This window comes from Delphinapterus leucas, chromosome 11 (assembly GCF_059928025.1).
Source record: "Delphinapterus leucas isolate spDelLeu-1000000601 "Yukka" chromosome 11, BTC_Dleu_Yukka2, whole genome shotgun sequence".
In the NCBI taxonomy this organism is placed as follows: domain Eukaryota; kingdom Metazoa; phylum Chordata; class Mammalia; order Artiodactyla; family Monodontidae; genus Delphinapterus; species Delphinapterus leucas.
The window spans coordinates 22,107,761-22,129,048 of record NC_143139.1 but is presented as its reverse complement, the minus strand read 5'-3'; the positions used below and the strand labels follow the sequence as shown (position 1 = coordinate 22,129,048).

The window sequence follows — 21,288 nt, the reverse complement described above, 5'->3', positions numbered from 1 at the left end:
AAACAAAGTCACAACTGGGGCATCTCTCTTCAAACGAGCTCACAAATTTGGAACTAATTCACAGGCATTGTCACAATATTCTGGAGAAAACCCCAGTTACTTCCAACACTTAATCAATGGAAAAAATGAACATTAGTGAGTCTTTTGCTAGTCAGATATTACTCTGAGCAGGAGATTCACGCCTCCTGGCTCTCAGGTCAGCGATTCAGCTTCTCTGGGAATTGTCCTAGAAATTGGCTTCTCGTGTATATTTTAATAGGGGTACGTTTTTGTAACTAGATAGGTACTTTATTCATTTGAGTAATGTTTGCTGAGTACTCACTATGTGTAGGCACCTTTCTAGAGGCAGACAGTATGGTGAGGAATAAGGCAGGGAAAGTCCCTGATTTTATTTATCTTTTAAGCACTTGTATAAGGGCTTACTCTATGCCGGAAACTGTACTAGGTACTTTACAGATGTTAAATCATTTAATCCTCCTAACAATGCTGTGGGGTGGGTACTCTTATCCTTGTTTTGCAGGTGTAAAGAAGGAGGCTCAAAGTCACCTGGCTGGAAAGTGACCGAGCCAGGGTTGAACACAGGAGGAGTGCTCTTTACCGCACTGTGTGGTCATTCTGTAAGCCTGATCTCATAAGCTTACACATTCCTTATAAAAGCAAAACAAAACAACACACACGCACACACACAAGAACATAAAACCTATGGGCAGGGCTTCCGTGGTGGCGCAGTGGTTGAGAGTCCGCCTGCCGATGCAGGGGACGCGGGTTCGTGCCTCGGTCCGGGAAGATCCCACATGCCGCGGAGCGGCTGGGCCCGTGAGCCATGGCCGCTGAGCCTGCGCGTCCGGAGACTGTGCTCCGCAACGGGAGAGGCCACAACAGTGAGAGGCCCGCGTACGGCAAAACAAAAACAAAAACAAAAACCTATGAGCAGTCTGACCACTGTTAGTTTTGGTGCCTCTGTTCCAATCCTCATCATATGTGTCTGTGTAGAGGGGTGTGTGTGTGTGTGTGTGTGTGTGTGTGTGTGTTTAAATGTATACAGTACCTTATTGATTGGTTCCCACTGATTTTCACAACATATTATACACATTTTGCAGGCCAGTGCATTTAAAGAATAGAATTGTAACTAGCTCTACAGTGTTCCGTGGATTGTCTACATCATGATTTCTCTAACCAGTTTCCTACCACTTAACAATGTTTCTTAATTTTGTGTTTCATAAACCCTGCTTTAATTCATGTCCTCGTAACCAAATCCTTTTACAAATCCATGACTCTTCAAACATTTCTGAGTGAAGAATGGTATTAAAACTCTGTAAATATTTATGCGGTATCCACGTGCAGTCAGTGCTTTGTGAATATGACGGTGTCAACATGTGAACATGCTTTTCCTTCCAGGCTAGTGGATGACAGATGTGTGGTGCACCCAGAGGCGGGGGACCTCGCCAACCCTCCCAAGAAGTTCCGAGGTAAGAAAGAGATGCTTACTTTATATTATGTGATCCAACTGGGGATACTTTTGTGTCTTAAAATAAGGAATGTTAGAACTTTATTCAGCGTGAAACTTTCAAATAGAAATATGTCCACTGAAAATTCTTTCAAAAATATCCCCATCATTTTTCTTCTTTTACACGTTGAAGGGTTGATACTGAAAGAATAGTTTCAAGTTTTGTTTTGCTGGACAATAGTCTGTGTGTTGAAAGGAAATCTTGGTAATTAACTGTGAGAGGCCACTTTTCAAACCAGTAAATACAGCCGAATAATATGTGTTTATATATTTCCGTGTGAGTTGTACTATAAATGTTAGTGTTTCATTATCAACTCTTTAATTTATCTTTGTAAAATCTCCAGGATGGTGACGCTGATGTGTTAGCTTAGCTTTTAAAATGTCCCTTTGGCTGGTATCTAATAACTACCAATTGTCTTAGAACTCCCTTGTAGGTATAATTTTAGAGACAGCATCATACTGTCAACTGAGAAATTGTTCATAGTAGGAGACTGATTATAACTGTTACAAGAGAAGGATTAATGGAACTTGCAGAGAATCATAGACAACTAAAACCAGTAATTAAGAGCTTGTGCAAATCAATTTCATAGTTTGTGTATACTTATAATAATAATTTAAAAACAGCATTCATTTTGAACATACTGTGTAAGCATTCCTCCTCACAATGATGAAAAGCAGGTTTAATAAGGGATACAGATCTAGAGAGAGAGTCAAAGGGATTTGCTAGAGCCCCAGACCCAACTCAGGATGTGCTCTCCCTGCAGTGGGGAAGGGAGATGCCTAATGTTTGGTATATGTTTCCCATGTTTCACTTTCTGTGATAGGCACTTTCTACACAGTTCTTATAATAATATGCAAGAATATTGCATTTTCATCTTGCAGAGAGAGTGACGAGGACAGTAAATGTCCTTTGAGTGGAATTGGTCACTTAAAAAAAAATTAATTAATTAATTAATTTTTGGCTGTGTTGGGTCTTTGTTGCTGCACGTGGGCTTTCTCTAGTTGCAGCAAGCGGGGGCTACTTTTCATTGCGGTACATAAGCTTCTCATTGCGGTGGCCTCTCTTGTTGCAGAGCACGGGCTCTAGGTGCACGGGCTTCAGTAGTTGTGGCGTGCGGGCTCAGTAGTTGTGGCTCATGGGCTCTAGAGCGCAGGCTCACTAGTTGTGGCGCATGGGCTTAGTTGCTCTGCAGCATGTGGGATCTTCCCGGACCAGGGCTCGAACCCGTGTCCCCTGCACTGGCAGGTGGATTCTTAACCACTGCACCACGAGGGAAGTCCCGAAATTGGTCACTTTGAATAAGTGATCCAGATGTCTCCCCAGGTGGAGAAATTAGCAGAAAGAAGGCTGTGGGAGATACACCACCCATTAGAAGCACCCATAACAGTGCTCAGTGGGGACACTCCCCCAGCCCTGGGCACGTGAGGTGTTCTCAACTATACACAGTTCCCACCGAGGATGGACTCACAGTAGAACTACATGAAGGAGAGTCAGCAGTCGTGGCAAACAAGATGCGAAGTGCTCCGGGACACCTTGCCAGACACTGTGCAGTAAGTGTGTGGAAATGGTTTCAGAGACAGAAGAGGCTAGAGGAGCCTAATGGAAGAATGGGCAATATGAAAAGGAAGATATAGGTTCTAAAGAGCATGAACTAGCTATTATATAAAAATGAGGAGACAGTGTTGTAGAAAAGAGAGCTGAGGAAATTACCCAGAATGCAGTGCAGAGGAAAGTTTGAACAAGTCATTAAAAGCTTGGAGGAGGGACTGAGAAGATCCAGCAGCATCTAATCGAATTCTAGAAGGAGAGGCTGGAGCGCATGAGAATGAGGCAACATGTAAAGAGATACGGGCGGGCGAGAACCTTCCTAAATTGTAGAAAACCACTGTTCCTCAGGTGGAAGAGACACACTGAGTTCAGAGTAGGGATGATAAGCAAATCGAGATCCACAGACACTTCTTTGTGAACTGTAGGATGATCAAGATAAAAAGTTTTAAAAGCGAACTGGGACAACAAATCAGCATTTGTAACAGAAAAAAGCTTGGGGTCCGGGTTTTAACTGCACTTTCGCTGGCTGTGTCATCTTAAGTAGGTCACCCAGCCACTTAGCGTCTCAGAGGACATCTGTCATTGGCTGCTGAGGCCAGGGCTGTATAAAAACAAGAATAATCTTACCACACAAGGCTTCGGGAGGCTTGGAATCTTTCCAGAGAATAAATGTAAAAGTGTTTTAAGTCATTATACAAATGGTAGCTAACTTCTAATAGGCATAATGTATTTCCTTTAAACATATTTGACTCTGCTCTTGCATTATAACCTCTTCAAGGGAAGGATTTTATTTATTTTTTGTGTGTGTTTCCCAGGCACAGAGGTTTGCCCATAGTAGACATCCAAAAAAAAAAAAAACAGCCATTAGATGCTTGTGGGTGGGAGACCCAAACTTTCCCTGGGATCATGTGAAACAACTTGGTTCCCAGGGGTGCTTCACGCTACACGGCCACGAGCTTGGGTAGCCTTATTCCTCTGTCAGTCAGGGGAGGTTAATCTGTCAAAGATAAACCTTCAGGTTTTGTGGCTGCCTTTTTTCTTTTAGATAGTTTACTGTATCTGAGGGAACTCTGTGGTAACAGCTCTGTACCCAGTAGGTAATAATACACAGATACTTGGTGTCATATGATTCAGCGGGCACTGGTTCAAAGTATGAATCACTCAGGTGCTCCGTCTGCCCCTGGAAGGCTGGCTTTTCCTGTAATCTAATACTTTAGGTCATTGTCCTTGCTAGTTTGCTCTCATTTTCTACCTCTAGTTTAAGACTAAGCCATTTGTCTCACTCCACTCATCATTGGAGAAGGAGGGTATTTTCCAGTTGGAGATTCAAGGTTCCCTTTTATCTTAAAGCTCCGACTCTTCTCTGATTCTTGGAAGCCCATCCTGACGGAGCCCCGGAGGAGGATTTCCTGAGATGGGCTTGTCTCTGCCCTGACCTTCACACTGCTCGGCAGCCATAAGCAAACCTTGTTTTCCCAAATGCTGTACCCTTTCTCATACCTTGTGTTTTTGCAGGTTCACTCTTCTCTTCCTGAGTGTATTTCTCCTGTTCCCTTTGGCTGTAAAAGCCATCACTTTTTCATAGATTTGCCTTCCAAGATCACTGCTCCTGCATTTCCAGACTCCTCTGCTAGGTTTCCAGAGCACCCTCCTTTCTTGTTACTTTTCAGATAATGTGGAGAAGCTATAGTGTATCAGAAACTATAGTTCAGCTGCACCTCAGTTCCTCTTGCCTTAGCCAAATGATGTTCTGAAATTAATTTGAAAAGATTTTTATTTTTCATACTCACTTTATGATTTGTTCAAGTGAATCATAAAATCTTAGAGCTTTAGCCAATTAAAAGTAAATCTAGTACAGTTCCCCACTTTTTTGAATGAGGAGCCAGAGTTTGAAAGAGGTTAACATGTCTCCTCAATACACAAAATTGTACGAGAAGTGCTCCTTTGACCCTGTCACACTGCCTCTCGTGAACAGAGGAAATGAAGTTTTAACAAACAAACAACTTCCCAAGGGTTATTTAAAACCTGGCGGATGGAGAGCTATTTTCAGTAGAAACCACCCAATCGGAATAGTATTAACCGAAGCACATTGGCTTTCTCTTAAGTGAGTGCAAAATTCTTTTCATGATCAAATATTCTCTCATTTTTAAAGATCAACTTTAAACTTTGGAATACATTTTTATTTATGTATAAATATTTATTTATTTAATTTATTTATTGTGGCTGCGCTGGGTCTTATTTGAGGCATGCGGGCTTCTTAGTTGTGGCATGCATGTGGGATCTAGTTTCCCGACCAGGGATCGAACCTAGGCCCCCTGCATTGGGAGTGTGCAGTCTTACCCACTGGACCACCAGGGAGGTCCCTGGAATACAGTTAGATGTAAGAGGAGTCGTAAAGGTAGTATAGAGACTTCCCTTCCATCCAGTTTCCCCTGTGTTAGCATCTTACATAACCATGGTACATTTGTCAAAACCAAGAAATTACCATTTGTACATTCCTATTGACTAAATTCCGGGCTTCCTTCGCATGTCACCAGTTTTCCATTGTCCTTTCCCCATCATCCCATCCAGGATCCCACGCGCCGTTAGTCATCATGGCTCCTTAGTCTCCTCTGGCCTGTGGCACTTTCTTAGTCTTTCCTTGTTTTTTTTTTATGACCTTGATACTTTTGAAGGGTACTGGCCAGGTATTTTGTAGAATGTCCCTTGGTTTCGGTCTGTCTGATGTTTTTGTCATGATTAGAGGGGGCTTAGGTTTTGAGAAGGAATGGCACTTAGGTTAACTGCCCTTCTCCTTGCCTTGTACAGGGGCACATATTATCAACACGATTCATCACTGGTCCTGTTTTTTGATATACAATTTAACCCTCTTCCCCCACACTAAATTATAGCAGTTATTTTTGTTGACTTTATATTCTTTTCATTTTTCTTTTTTTTCTCCTAGTTCTTTTATGCACGTACGTCTCCCCCTGTTCTCTAGAAAACCCTGGTGTAGATTTTTCCAAAAGTTTGTGTGTATTAATACGTGTGCATTTTCTATTAGGAGGAGAAACTGATCTAAATCAAAACAAGGGAGGTTTGTGTGTCCTTTTATTACCATCAGGGTGATAAAACACAGAAGTAATGCAGAACCCCGGGGGCCACTCCCCAGGAGGGCTGAGGAAAGCGGAGACAGCTCCTTTTCTTGGTTGATTAGATAGTTCACAGCCTTGGGCCATTTGGTCTTGAAATTTCCAACTCTGAGACTCTGTGGTCATTTGACACGTGACTGTTTCCTAATCCGCTAACCCTACCAAGTGGCTGCTTCTGGAAAGCAAAAAGTCATTCTGAGGCAATAAGTTAGAATGCTTCAGGAGCTAAAACAGAGTCTCTCTCTGCTGTGCGGTGCCACACGAAAGCAGGTAGTGAGTTTCAGGGACTTGGGAGAACACTGACAAGACCATTTCTTTAACTCAGTTCCTTCTCTGCATATAATTCCGGGAAGTTGTCTTGAAGGCTGGCACTCTTACCTTTTGCCTCTACTCATGGAGGTTATACACTTAAAAGCATCTGTGAAAAAGCCATCCAGCTAGGTAGTAGCTTTGACTTTTTATGTAGTTGAACATGTCAGTCTTGTCTAGCACGGTAGTCCTACGGTATGAGGCAATTATAAATACTTCCTCTAACAGCTTAACAATTGCTTTATTGTATTTCTTCAGATTTGATGTTAGTGTAAATTTTTTGGGATGAAGACTGAAACTGTTTCAGATTTGAAGTTACTACCATTTATCGAGCATTTAATACATGCTACACTGGGCTCAGGGCTTCCTGTGCATTAATGTTTAGTCATCACAATAACCCTATAAAGTAGAAATTGTTGCTATCCCAATTTTGCAGTTGGACAGTTCAGTATAAAGAAAGTATACAACCGTTTTAAGGTCGCTGAGCTTATTAGTGGTAGAATTGAGAGTCAAAACAAGTTTGTCTGACTCCAGAGCTGTTTGTTTTTAACCACTATACCATACCGTCTATTGAATAATGCCCTCCGGTAAATTCTACCTGTTGGTCCAGTAAAGCCACATAAATTCCATCTAATCCCTCTTCCACACAGTGGAGCTTTAAGTATTTATTTGGAACGATTATATTCCTGTAGATCGTTTTCTTCTACGGTCTTAATTAAAAAAAATTCTTTCACCTGTTGCCAGCTACAGATTCTTCAGTGATTTCTCTAGTCTTCATCACACTGCTGTGTTTGGTTTCTGGTTAGGCTCCTGTTTGTCAAATTAATTCTTAGCGGTGTAGAAAGAACTGAACATAGTACATTTGGGTGCAGTCTGATGAGACTCTCCCTCTTTTTTGGATGCCACACTTGCAGCCCAAGAGTCCTGAGTAGGACTCCCTAACTCGCCTGCAACTGTTAGTCAACCCAGACTCCTGAGGCTTTTTCATTCGCATCTCTGGACCCTTGTTTCCCTCCTCCTGTGCTGCATAATTGGTATTTTGGAACCAAGTGGAGAATTGGCTACTTTCATCTTTTTAGCATTGGTCATTGTTCTAACCTGCCAAGCTTCCTCTTTCTCTCTTTTTCGATCTTAACTCTCATCCACGTTATTTATTCAAATGCCCAGCCTCATGACATCTTGAAATTTAAGTGGATAAAAGGGATATATGTGGGCTTCCCTGGTGGCATAGTGGTTGAGAGTCCGCCTGCCGATGCAGGGGACACGGGTTTGTGGCCCGGTCTGGGAGGATCCCACATGCCGTGGAGCAGCTGGGCTCGTGAGCCATGGCTGCTGAGCCTGCGCGTCCGGAGCCTGTGCTCCGCAACGGGAGAGGCCGCAGCAGTGAGAGGCCCGCGTACCGCAAAAAAAAAAAAAAAAAGGGATATATGTGATACTCTCCTTTCATGTGTTCTTCTAGTGTGATTGGATATATCTGAAGAGAAATAGATTAGGACTGTGATAGTTGGAGCATCTACACATTCGACCCTGGAAGATGCGGATGGAGGGAATTACCTTGGGAGGTGGTCCTGGGAAGCGTGAGTGAGGGAGTGAAGGAGAGTCAGCCTCATGGAATGAAAGTCAGTAAAGTGTGAATAAGGCCCGCCACTGTGGCAGCTGGAACTCAGTCCTGCAGGGCCCTCGGAGAAACCAGGAGGAACGTGCTTCAGAATCTCCTACCCAAGGGCGGAAAGGCTGGGACCAGCTTCCATCCTCTGTGGGTTGAGTTGTCACCCCCTCCCACACACACATCTGGATTGCTGCTGCTTGCAGCTGAGCAAGTTCTTCAAGTGTCAGGGAAGCCCTCATGAGGACAAGAGGAGAGATGCGGGAGCTTGAGCTTGGAACCTGCCCACAGGCTGGGATCCACTGTGGTGTCAGTGAACTTGGGCCCGAGGACGCGGTCACAGTACTGTGCGTGCTCAGAATTTGCACTCGTTTCTTTAGTTGAAAGACCTGCAATTAGACCGCCAAGTGTTTGAGGGCAAGACTATGTTCTGTTGAATTCCCAAGATCAAGAACAGTGTTTTCAATATCACTGGGGCTGACTTAATTTTTGTTGAATTAATAAATAAATGTTTTTCTAGAAAAAAATTATAATCCTTAAAGGCAATATAATTTCAGTTTTTTTGTCACATGCTTTTTTTGGAGGTCTTACTACTACCCAGCATGTAACATAGTTGTTAGCTGATTACTTCATTCATGAGAAAGCAATGTATAGACCTGTTACAGTATTACAGTTTTGTATTCTGGGTGTCTGAATTTCAGCTCATTGGTGTTAAATGTGCATTCTAACATATAAATCTGTAGTGTGAATAGCAGAAGAGGAAAACTTCTACATGCGTTAAGTGAAGTTCTTTTAGGTTGTAGTGTTTTGTGGTTTGCTGCTACTCAGAGAAGTTTAGAAAATTGCAGTGGATTTCCAAGCCAGAAGTTACAAAATTTATTAACAAATGTCTTTAAAACTCTCCAGTTCAATGTTACTGTTGTGTTGATTCTGTGTATTTGTGGTAATCATATTAAGAACCTTCCACAGCTTATTATTAAACTCTTAAGTGGCAGTGGAAATGGGGTAATAAGTTTATTCTTTTCAGTGAGGTTTCAGAGAAGGCCCAAAGGATGAAATGAAAACAGATTGCTTTGCTTCTTTGCTTCTTCTGTTGAAGCTAGTCAGGGTTGTAAAAGGGCTCGTACTTTAAAATACCTTAGTCTCTATTGGAGGGGGTTTGCTGTGGCTATGAATGGTCAAATAAGACTACTTTGGAAATCTAATCAACTGCTGTTTAGGGCTGCCCTCATACAATTAATTGAATATCTAAAATATATATGTGCTGTATGAACTTTGATTGATTTGTGGCTTTGACTTGTGAAGTTTAATGTTCTCCTTGAAGAGTGAAAAGTAATGGGCAGAAAATCAACACTTGTGATGTACGTGGTTTAGTGGTGTTAGAACAACTCCCTTGCTTACTGATCGTGTATCCACGGGCCAATTTTCCTGAGCTGGGGGCTCGTGTGTTAAAATCTCCCTTCTAATATTGTGTATGAAATTAAATATGTGTCTAAATTTTTGGCAAGTACTGAATAAATGCCTTTTGTCTGTGAACACTTTAACTTCATAACCAAGATGGCTCTTTCTAAGAATAGAAAGTCCTAAATATTGGAATTCTTAACTTTGAGTGCTTTTGATGACCTTTATCCATGTTACCTTACTTAATTCTTAATAGCCCCATTTTACAAATTTGGAAACCACACTGTAGAGAAGTAAAGTTAACATGCTCAAGGTCTCACAGCTGGTAGGTGGCGAGGCAGGCTTATTTGAAGCTCGTGTTTTCACACTGTAAGATCTTGATAAATTTAGTAGAGATTTATTGGTTATCCACTCAGTGCAGTGCAGTGTGTGAACTAGTTACTAAGGTTCAAATGAATCAGAAACGAATGCTGCTCTCAAGGAATTTATAATCTACTGAGGGAGATAAGATATGTTTATAAATAATTGCAACCCAAGGTAGACAATGATAAGGGCTAAATAAAAAGTTGTGGTAAAGGTATGGTGGGAGGATGGAGATTTTAATTTCCTGTTTTGAGAGGTGAGAAAAGCTGCTTAATTAAGATAGCAATTGACATGTAACTTGAAAGATTGGTGCTTGCAGGGAAGGGACATCTAGGCTTTTCAGGCCTAGTATTCACCTTTTCATGAAAGTAGCTCCTAGGGTAATGATTGGTACTCAGAGTTAAATTGCATTTCCCTTTTAAACAGTAACAGAATGTTTGGTAGTTTTTCAAGTACAATACTGAGATGAAAGTGCCAAGCCATTACCCCAATAAATTTGGTCTTCTGCAGGAGATAGACAAGTAAAGCAATGATAACTAAATGTGACCAGGGCTACTCTGTTACCACTGAGGCTAATCACTGACATTTATTTAGTCCTTACTATATGTCAGGTGATGTCTGCAATGCTTTACATTCTATTAATCCATTTAATCCTTATGCAACCCTAAGTGGTATGTATTTTTTTTTTTTTTTGCGGTACGCGGGCCTCTCACTGTCGTGGCCTCTCCTGCTGCGGAGCACAGGCTCCGGACGTGCAGGCTCAGTGGCCATGGCTCACGGGCCCAGCCGCTCCGCGGCATGTGGGACCTTCCCGGACCGGGGCACGAACCCGTGTCCCCTGCACCGGCAGGCGGACTCTCAACCACTGCGCCACCAGGGAAGCCCAGTGGTATGTATTTTTATTAAGATATTATTATTAACTGCATGTGCTAGATAAGGCGCTGTAACAGAACTAAAACAACAACAACAAAAACCAATGGCTTATATAAGATAGAAGTATATTTCACTTAATAGCGCCTAGATGAGTAATCCAGAACCATCTTGCCACTCTACTCTCTTCAACATGTGGTTTCCAAAGTTGCTTCAATAGTTACTACTTCTCAGTCAGTAGAAAGGGAGCAAGAGGAATCCAGAGCAAGTAGCTTCTTCTTTAAGGAGGACTTCTGGAATTGCATATATTACTCCTACTCATATGTCATAGTCACATAATATATTGGGTTGAATGGCTGTCTGCCGAAAGATAAGTCCATGTCCTAACACCTAGACGCTGTGAATGTTACTTTCATAGGAAAAAGAGACTTTGCAAATGTAACTAAGTTAAGGATCTTGAAATGAGATCACCCTTGATTACCCAGGTGGGCCCCAAATCCAATGACAAATGACCTTATAAGAGACAAAAGAGGGGGAGACACACACATAGAGGAGAGACCTTGTGAAGACAGAGACAGAGAATGGAGTTATGTGGCCGCAAGCCAAGGAACACCAGGAGCCACCAGAAGCTGGAAGAGGCAAGAGAGGATTCTCTCCTAGAGCCTTCAGAGGAAACACGGCCCTGCTGACACCTTGACTTTGGACTTCGGTCTTTGAGAACTACAGGAGAATAAATGTCTGTTGTTTTAAGCCACCAAGTTTGGTGATTTGTTACGGCAGCCACGGGAAACTCATACACATAGTTACATCTGCTGCAAGGAGGCTGAGGAATGTGATGGTTAGTGGGCTGGCCATGTGCCTACCTAGAATTCAGGAGTTCTGTCATCTAAAGGAAGAAGAGAATGGATACTGGAGGGTGGAGGGAAGGGTAACATTCTCTGCCACATCCCATTCTATTGAGGAAATTGAGGTACAATACAATGAAGTTAAGTAACTTGACCAAGGTCATATAACTAGTAAGAAGCAAAGGATTGGTTGAAATCCAGACACTTAACCACTAATTACACTGTCTTAAGTCCCAAAGGGCTGTGGAAGTAAGAGAAGAGGATTATAATTGCCTTGGGAGTTTAGAAGAAGCGTGGAGGTGAGCTGGAGCTATGGAAGAATGGGCAGTTGTTAATCCGGTGGAAAGGAGAGGGTTGGGGAGAAATAGGCACAGGGGTGTGGAGTAGCATGACCCATTTGTGGTTGTGGCTTTTAGGAATGTTAAAAGCTGAGGAGAATGTGGAAGAGTGGCAGAGGTGAGCTTGGAGGAGAGTCCAGATGCCCAATGGTCTTGTATGCTGAGGCAGTTAATTTTTATGTCAAAGATAGTGGAGCACAATTAAAGACTTTTAAGCTGGGCTATGACATGATCAGAATTGAAATTTTGAAAGACGATTTTCTTATATGGAGAGACGGAAAATGTAGGATGGGATGTCAACTAAGAGACTGTTAAAAAAGTTCAGAATATGATAAGGGACTAAGTAGCTAGAAATTTAACTATATTAGGAATTGATGACTACTTGTATGTGGGAGTGTGGTGGAAGGTCGAGGTGAGGGAGAGGACGCATCCTAGAATTCCCCCAGGTGTCGGATTTGGGCAATGTGGTAGGTATTAGTAGCACTTATTGAGATATGGAATATAAAACAAACTACTTGATAGGGGAGGATAATTATATTAGCTCTGTATTATTATGTAACAAAACCCCCCAAACTGAGTGGCTTTCTGAGCATTCATTTACTTAACTTATGAATCTGTGGGTTTGCTTGTAGGTTCTTTTCTTCTGAGCTGACTTGGCTGATCTCTGATGAATTTGCTCATGTATCTGGGGTCAGTTGGCAGCTGGATGGTCTGGGTTGGCTTCATTCACGTATCTGCCTGTGGATAGGTTGTTGATTGGGGTGGCCGGGCCATGTGTCTCTCACTATTTGGCAGGCTAGCTCACATTCTTCCCTAAGGAGAGCGTGAGAACAGCAAGAAAGCGCAACCCCCCAATGCTCAAGTGCTATTCAAACCTCTGTGTCACATTTGCTAATGTTATATGGCTAAGTTCAGAGGCAAAAAGTGGAGAAATTGACTTCGTCTTTTGATGGGAGTACCTGCAAAGTCACCTGCAAAGGGACATGCATACAGGGATGAGAAGAATTTATGGCTGTTTGCAGTTTACCACAGTAATGAACTTGGTTCTGGCATCCTTTCTGCCAGAGGAGAATATCTAAGAGATTTCCTGATATGTTAATTTGGAGGCTCAGGAGAGAAATCCAGATGGAAAATACAGATTTCAAATTTAATAGCATGTAGATAGAATTTAAAACTGTGAGAGTGAGAAGAAAAGAGTACCCTAGATGGAATCCCTGGGAACACCAACATTTAAGGTGCCGCCCTAAAAACAGCAATATCAAGAGCCACAATGAAGTACCTCTACAAAAATGGCTGAAATAAAAATGCTGACAATATCAAGTGTTGACAAGGATGCAGATCAACTAGGACTCTCATATGTTGCTGGTGGTGTACCAAATGCTACAGCCATTTTGGAAAAGAGTTTGGCAGTTTCTTATAAAGTGAAATATACACATACCATATGAGCCCTAAATCTCACTCTTAAATATTTACCAAAAGCAATGAAAACTTAAGTTCACACAAAGATCTGTTCCTCAGTGTTTACAGCAAAAACTGGAAACAGTTAACAAATATCTTTCAATTGCTGAATGGATAAACAATACATGCAGTGGAATACCACTCTGCAGTAAAAAGGAATGAACCATGGATACACCCAACAACAGCGATGAATCTCAAAAACGTGATACTAGGTGAAAGAAGCCAGTCTCAAAGGGCTGCATAACGTATGACTCCATTTATATAGCATTCTGGAAAAGGCTGAGGCAGGAGGGGTGAATTTAGCTAACTCAAGGTAGAATAGTCCGGAGAGGAAAAATAGCCCTGAGGTGGTTAGAAGTTCACTTGACCCCAAAATAATCTCTTGACTTCACTGAAGAATAATGAAGTCTCCCCACTCTACACTTCTGTGACTTTTTTTAACTTCTAAGTCTAGCTGTGTGGGAAGATGGAGAAAAACTTTATCCATTCAGGACTCTTTGCCTCTCTGGGTCCTCATACATGGGAGGGTCCTTGGTGAGGTCTTCAGATATTTACATGATACAGTAGTAATTTTGGGGAAAAGAATGATCCTTATGAAAGTATAACAAAGCACATTTTAATCACTTTTACAAGATGTTCGTTCTTCTAAATATATGGAGGGTTAGAGTATTTCTACCTATGCTATATCCATTTTTATCTTTGTATTCCCTAGGAAAGTAATCCGTTATATTATTCCAGTGGAATTTCCTATGAGAAATGCATTGCTTTTGTAATATAGTTTTCAGAAACACATTGTGGTAAGAAGCACAGGCTGTCTGTAAAACTAAAACTATGGCTCACTTAAAAACTCTTCAGTGTATTATATAGTAGCTATTTTCCTTTTTTTTTAACATCTTTATTGGGGTATAATTGCTTTACAATGGTTTGTTAGTTTCTGCTGCATAACAAAGTGAATCAGCTATACATATACATATATCCCCATATCTCCTCCCTCTTGCGTCTCCCTCCCACCCTCCCTATCCCACCCCTCTAGGTGGACACAAAGCACCGAGTTGATCTTCCTGTGCTATGTGACTGCTTCCCACTAAATAGTAGCTATTTTTAAATAAACTATTTCCCTATCTTCTCGTATTTTGTCATGTATTAGGCATATTAAAAGACATATTAAGGGACTTCCCCGCTGCTCCAGTGGGTAAGACTCTGTGCTCCCAATTCAGGGGGCCCGGGTTCGATCCCTGGTTGGGGAACTAGATCCCGCATGCTGCAACTAAGGGTCCACATGCCGCAACTAAAGATCCTGCATGCCACAGTGAAGATCCCATGTGCTGCAACAAAGACCCAGAGCAGCCAAAAATAAATAAATATTTTTAAAAAGACATATTAAAAAGTCAGTCACCCCAGTTTTCACATGCTGTATAGCATAAAGTATCGCCAGTGGGAGAGAGAGTGTCTTACACATATTTGTTATTTTCAGTGAAAGTATGTGTGAATTAAGATTATGCTTCTATAGCTTACAGTAGGTGGGCCTTACTTGTTTTACTCTTTTGAGTATTAAATATATTAATATGTTTTATTTATGAAAGTCTCCGTGCATCTCCATAAAGCTTACTAATCATTAACTTATTCAAGCTACCCCTAAGATAAAAGATTGATTTGTACATTGTGTATTCAAGTCCAAGTCAACTGCCTTTTCTTCTCAGGTGTTAATTTAGTGAATGAGCAGTTTAAAGATCTTCTCTGATCAGGTGCCCTTGTTTACATTTTGTGGTTTTCAAGGTAAATACAGCAATTTCAGAATACATCGAACTGCTGGTGGGTGGCAATGTTTGTTTTACAAATGCTTGGAAGTAGTTTGTAAACTTGGCCTTCTGAAGAACAAGAGGTAAAAACTGAACAAAGCAGCCCTCGAGTAGAGATCCACCCTCAGCTGGTCACGCACCACCCTCTCACCTTGTTCTTCTCAAGCCTTATTGTCCTTTGTTAGCTGGGGACCCCTGCAAAGAGATTTATGCCCTGATAGTGAAAGTGATGTGTCCCCAGGAGTTCACGGAGTCTCATTACTTTTCTAATGTTTTGCTCTATGACTGTGATTGGTGGCTGGTGGTGGTGGTGGTGGTGGTGGTGGTGGTGTGTGTGTGTGTGTGTGTGAATCTTCCTCTGGGTAACTTAGAGCCGGTTAAAATTAAACTTCCAGAGGCTCTCCAGGTCCATGAAGAACCGGAAGATAATGTGTCCTGTCTTGGAATCATAGGCATAGGTAGCCTAAAAATGCTTCTTAAGCTAGCACTTTCTAAACGACAGAAGTTTCAGCTCTGTTGAGAAATAGGGCTGCAGAATTTGTCCTTCTAGTTCCACTTAGATGTACTGCGTGAAGCACAAGTCGAGCTATGATTGTTCTAGAAAGCTTCATAGTTACGCAACTTGTATTCTGATTGTATCTGCATAATTAAAACCTCCATGTGGATAAATACTGGAAGGAAAGGAGTTAAAACAAAGTTAAGTAGGTGGTTAGGTTGGGAGTTAGGTTTTGTAACGTTACAACACAAAAGAAAAAAGTCCAATACCGGAAATGTCATGTTAAAAAAACAGTGTGGCTGTCCAGTGGGCAAACGCACAAACAAAGCAAAGAGCAACTGATTGAGTGTAACGGATATTTTGACTTAAAGCAATAACAGTGAAAGTTCTTTAATTCCTATTTCTTTCTCACCCTTGTTTTTTCAAAATATATATTTGGCCAGCATTGCTAATAAAAGTAAAGGCAGGTACCTTCACTAGTTGGCTTCCACGTAGATAAGCCAGGAGAGCAAGCGCGTTCCCTATTTTCACCTAACACAAGAGATAGGTAGCATGATCTAGTGGCTTCTTTGGATGCTCTGCCTGTCCCTTGCTTGCCCTCCTACATAAGATTTATTAAACAGCCTGGAATTCAAGGTCTCATCACTTAAATAGCCTAGAAGGTAAATATCCTAGAAACATTGACTTAGTTGAGTAAAACCTTTAGGACTTGGAAACTGATCACTTTTTTGCAGAGGAAACAAGGCAATCAGGAGCATTTATTACCTGTGCCCTGTGAGCCACACTGGGATGGTTATATAGTAACCAAGCAAGCCAAAGACAGCCCCACCATGGTGGTCATAGGCCATAAGAGATGGTCAATGCAAAGTGTGAGTTTGTCGTAGGACAAAGACCTAGACATAGTTCTCTAGCTTGGGGGTCTTCAAGACCCTTTTGAGAGGGTCTACAAGATCAAATTATTTTCATAATGACAGTAACTTGTTATTTACCTTTTCTACTCTCATTTTTTCTTGATTGTACAGTGGAGTTTTCCAGAGACTCTGTGAAGTGTGATGCTGTCATCTCTCTGTTGGCTAATGAAACATGTGCTTATGTTTTATGGTGTTGCAAATTTCTCAGTTTTAATCTGTTATACAGTTAACATCCATAGAAACAGCCCACAAAAGAAAATCTCTTAGGGGTCCTTAGTAATTTTTTAAGGGTGTAATGAGGTCTTGAGACCAAAAATTTGAGAACAGCTTACTAGAGAAACAGTCAAGTAGCAAGAGTTAGGAATCAGCTTAACTGAGCTATAGGAAAAGGCATGTGTTAAAAGCAGTGAACAGGCAGGGAATAGGTGAGAACTGTGGTCAGGAAAAGTAATTAGAAGTCAGGAAGCCAGCAGGTATACCAAGGAGGCAGGACAAAATGAGGGGACAGGAGAAATAGCTACTTTCCATGAGCTTTTCTAGTTCAGCTTTGTATCCATAGCATTGTGCCTATAGCAGGATGGGCCTTTGATGACTATATGTGAATGATTGAATTAAGTATAAAGATTGTAGAACTGCATAAAAATTTGAGAAATGTTTGAGATGCAGTGTTTATCATAGTATTTTTCATGACGAAGGAAACTTAAATATACAAAAGGAGGGAAAGGATGTATACACCATGAGTCCTAAGTGGGAATTTAATGTTTTCAAATAATGTTTAATAGCTATAAAATATGTGTATATATATATATATATATGTGTGTGTGTACATATACCACATCTCTTTATCTGTTAATTTATTCTGTTGGTGGTCACTTAGGTTACTTCCAAATCTTGGCTGTTGTAAATAATGCTCTGATGAACAGAGGGGTGCATCTATCTTTACAAATTAGTGTTTACATGTACAATGGGATATTACTCAGCCATAATTAAAAATGAAATCTTGCCATTTACGACAACAGAGATGGACCTAGAGAGTCTTTTGCTAGGTGAAACAAGTCAGACAAAGACAAATACCGTACCATTTCACTTATGTGTGGAATCTAAAAAACAAAACAAATGAACAAACGTAACAAAATAGAAACTGAGTTGTAGATTCGTAGATACAGAGAACAAACAGGTGGTTGTCGGAGTGGGAGGGGTGTGGGGAGGAAAGAAATAGAGGAGGGAGATTAAGCAGTACAGACTTCCATTTTCAAAATAATTGAGGCGTGGGTATGAAATGTACCAGTGTAGGGAATATAGTCAATAACAATGTAATTATCTTTGTATGAAATGTATAGAAATATCCAGTCACTGTGTTGTATAACAAGAACTAACATAGTGTTGTAGGTTAATTATACTTCAAAAACAAACAAACAAACCAACTGATAGAAAAAGGTAACAGATTTGTGGTTTCAGAGGTGCAGGGGAGGCAGGGAGAGAGGGTAGATTGGAGAAAGGCAGTCAAAAGGCACAAACTTCCAGTTATAAGATAAGTAAGCCCTAGGGATGTAATGTACAACATGATAAAGATAATGAACCCTGCTGTGTGTTATATATGAAAGCTGTTAAGAGAGTAAATCCTAAGAGTTCTGAGCAGGAGGGAAAAAAATAGTTTTTTTCCTGTTCTTTAAAGTTGTATCTATATGAGGTGATGGATGTTCACTAAACCTGTTGTGAAAATCATTTAATGATGTATGTAAGTCAAATCATTATGCCGTACACCTTAAACTTATAAAGTGCTGTATGTAAATTGTATCTCAATACAACTGTAAAAAAAGAGAAAATGTGAAGTGGAAAAAGAGCTTTACATGAAACTGTACATACAATACATTTTCAGTTATCTAAAATATATATGCATGTATAAGTGTATATTTTGGTAACTGTCTGTCTGCCTTTTTCTCTAAGGATATACATCAAAATGATAAACATTGTTAACTTTGGGACATGAAAAGAGGTGGGACTTTATTTTTTCTTTGTATTCTTTAGATTTTCCAAATTGTTTTTCAGTGATCATATATCAGTTTTATATTCAGAAAAAAAACCAAGTTTTTTTTTATATACACAGACGTATAAACACATACTTTTTTAAAGCCACTAGAAAACAATTTGAGTTGTTTCATATTGAGGTCGTTTTCTGTCTCAGGCTCAGAATTTTTTTATTTCTTGGCTGCCTATGTGAAGCTGGGCTGAATGTCTGGAGGTGGCAGAGGCCGGTGGGAATTCCAGGCAGAGGGGGGAGTACTGGCAGCCAGTACTGCTCTTATCAGAAGGAAGACTCAAATTCAAGAAGTCGTTTTAACTTGTCCTGAAATACCTACTGCCCCATGTGAAGATCTTTAACAGACTCCAGGCTCAGAAGGAGGCCTGGCTGCTTCAGCGGTGTCAAAGAAAGGACAAGAAAGCTTGTAGCAGCAAGAAGAGGAAAGTGAAGAAAGAAATACTTGTTGATCTGCAGCTTTGCCTGCCCTTCGCCACTGGAAGGGCTAAAAACTAGGCCCGTAATAGGAGGAAAAATAATAATAATTAAAAATACATATTACACACACATATATTCTACTTGCTAAAGTTTTTAGGGGTTTGAGTTTTCTAGCTATAATGCATAGGTTGTCCTTTGGTGCTTCACTTTTATCTTTTTTCCTGTCTTTATAAGTAGCAGGAAATCTTTGGACATTTAAAAGTGAAAAGACCACACACAAAAATTAACTCAAAGAGGATTATAGGCTTAAATGTAAGAGTTAAAACCGTAAGACTGGTCTCCCCTGGTGGCGCAGTGGTTGAGAGTCCGCCTGCCGATGCAGGGGACACGGGTTCGTGCCCCGGTCCGGGAAGATCCCACATGCCGTGGAGCAGCTGGGCCCGTGAGCCATGGCCGCTGAGCCTGTGCGTCCGGAGCCTGTGCTCCGCAACGGGAGAGGCCACAACAGTGAGAGGCCCGCGTACCGCAAAAAAAACCCCAAAACAGCAACAACAAAAAACAAACAGAAAAACCACTAAGACTATTAGAGGCAAATATAGGAGTAAATCTTCGTGATCTTGTGTTATGTAATGATGTCTTAGATATGGCACCAGAAGCACAAGTAACAAAAGAAAAAAATGGATAGACTGGACTTAATCAAAATTATTGATAAAAACTTTTGTGTTTCAAAGGACAACATCAAGGAAGTGTAAAGGCAACCCATGGTCTGGGAGAAAATATTTGCAAATCATATGTCTAGATATCTTGTATCTAGAATATATAAAGAGCTCTTACAACTCAATAATAAAAAGACAGGGACTTCCCTGGTGGCACAGTGTTTGAGAGTCTGCCTGCCAATGCAGGGGACTCGGGTTCGAGCCCTGGTCCGGGAAGATCCCACATGCCGCAGAGCAACTAAGCCTGTGCACCACAACTATGCTCTAGAGCTCGTGAGCCACAACTACTGAAGCCCGCGTGCCTATAGCCTGAGCTCCACGACAAAGAGAAGCCAACGAAATGAGAACCCTGTGCACTGCAGTGAAGAGTAGCCCCTGCTTTCTGCAACTAGAGAAAGCCCCCACGCAGCAACGAAGACCCAAGGCAGCCAAAATAAATAAATAAATAAAATAAATGTATTAAAAAAACAATAAAAAGACAAATGACCTAATTGAAAAATGGGCAAGGGATCTGAATAGATATTTCTCAAAAAAAAGAAGATATAAAGTGGTCAATTAAGAGCATGGAAAGATGCTAAATATCAGTAGTCATTAGGGAAATGCAAATAAAATCCACAATAAATATCACTTCACACTTGCTAGGATTGCTATGCTCAAAAAGATGGATAATAACAAGTGGTGTTGAAGATGTGGAGATATTGGAACCTTCATACACTGCTGGTGGGAATGTAAAATGATGTGTGATTTTGGAAAACAATCCAGGAGTTCCTCAAAAAGATAAAGTTATTATTTGACCCAGCAGATCCCTCACTCGGTATATACTTAAAAGAGATGAAAACATATGTCCACACTAAAACTTGTATACAGATGTTCATAGCAGGATTATTTATAATAGCCCAAAGTGGAAAAATCCCCAATGTCCATCAACTGATGAATGGATAAACACAACATGATATATCCCTACAGTGGAACATTATTTAGCCATACAAAGTAATGAAGTACTAATACATGCTACAGCATGGATGAACCTTGAAACCATTATGCTAAGTGAAATAAGCCAGTCACAAGAGACTCCATATTGTATGATTACATTTATATGAAATATCCAGAATAGACAAACATACAGAGACACAAATTAGATTAGTGATGCCTAGGGGTGAAGGAAGAGGATATGGGGGGGTGGGTTGTGAGTACAAAATTTCTTTTTGAGGTAATGAAAATGTTCTAAAATTAGTGTATGGTGATATTTGCACACCGCTCTGAATATTTTTAAAACCATTGAATTGTACACTTTAAAGGGGTGAACTTAATGCTATATAAATTATATCTTAATAAAACTGCTTTGAAAAAGCAAAATATTATGTAGCCAACATGTGATACATGTTAAAACTCATAGTTACAAGTTGAAACAACTTGATGTACCATTATGATTGTCCAATCAGCCAAAATATGTGAAAATTGTAAGCTCTAGAGAGGCTATGTACTTCCCCCTCTTAAAAAAAGAGAGGCTGTGTGGAAATAGGTGCTCTTA

General features: G+C 40.8%; 1 protein-coding gene across 4 annotated transcripts in view; it reads left to right on the top strand.

The window, feature by feature from the left end:
- ITPR2 (inositol 1,4,5-trisphosphate receptor type 2) overlaps positions 1 to 21,288 on the top strand; it is a 562,910-nt gene that overhangs the window by 81,602 nt on the left and 460,020 nt on the right. For all 4 annotated transcript variants that reach the window (XR_002645176.2, XM_089919972.1, XM_022577817.3 and 1 more), the window contains exon 2: positions 1,399 to 1,469. Coding sequence is in view for 3 of the 4 variants with exons in the window: in XM_089919972.1 (XP_089776098.1) it covers positions 1,399 to 1,469 (71 nt within the window). In the remaining variant the exon portion in view is untranslated. The remainder of the gene's footprint in view (positions 1 to 1,398; positions 1,470 to 21,288) is intronic.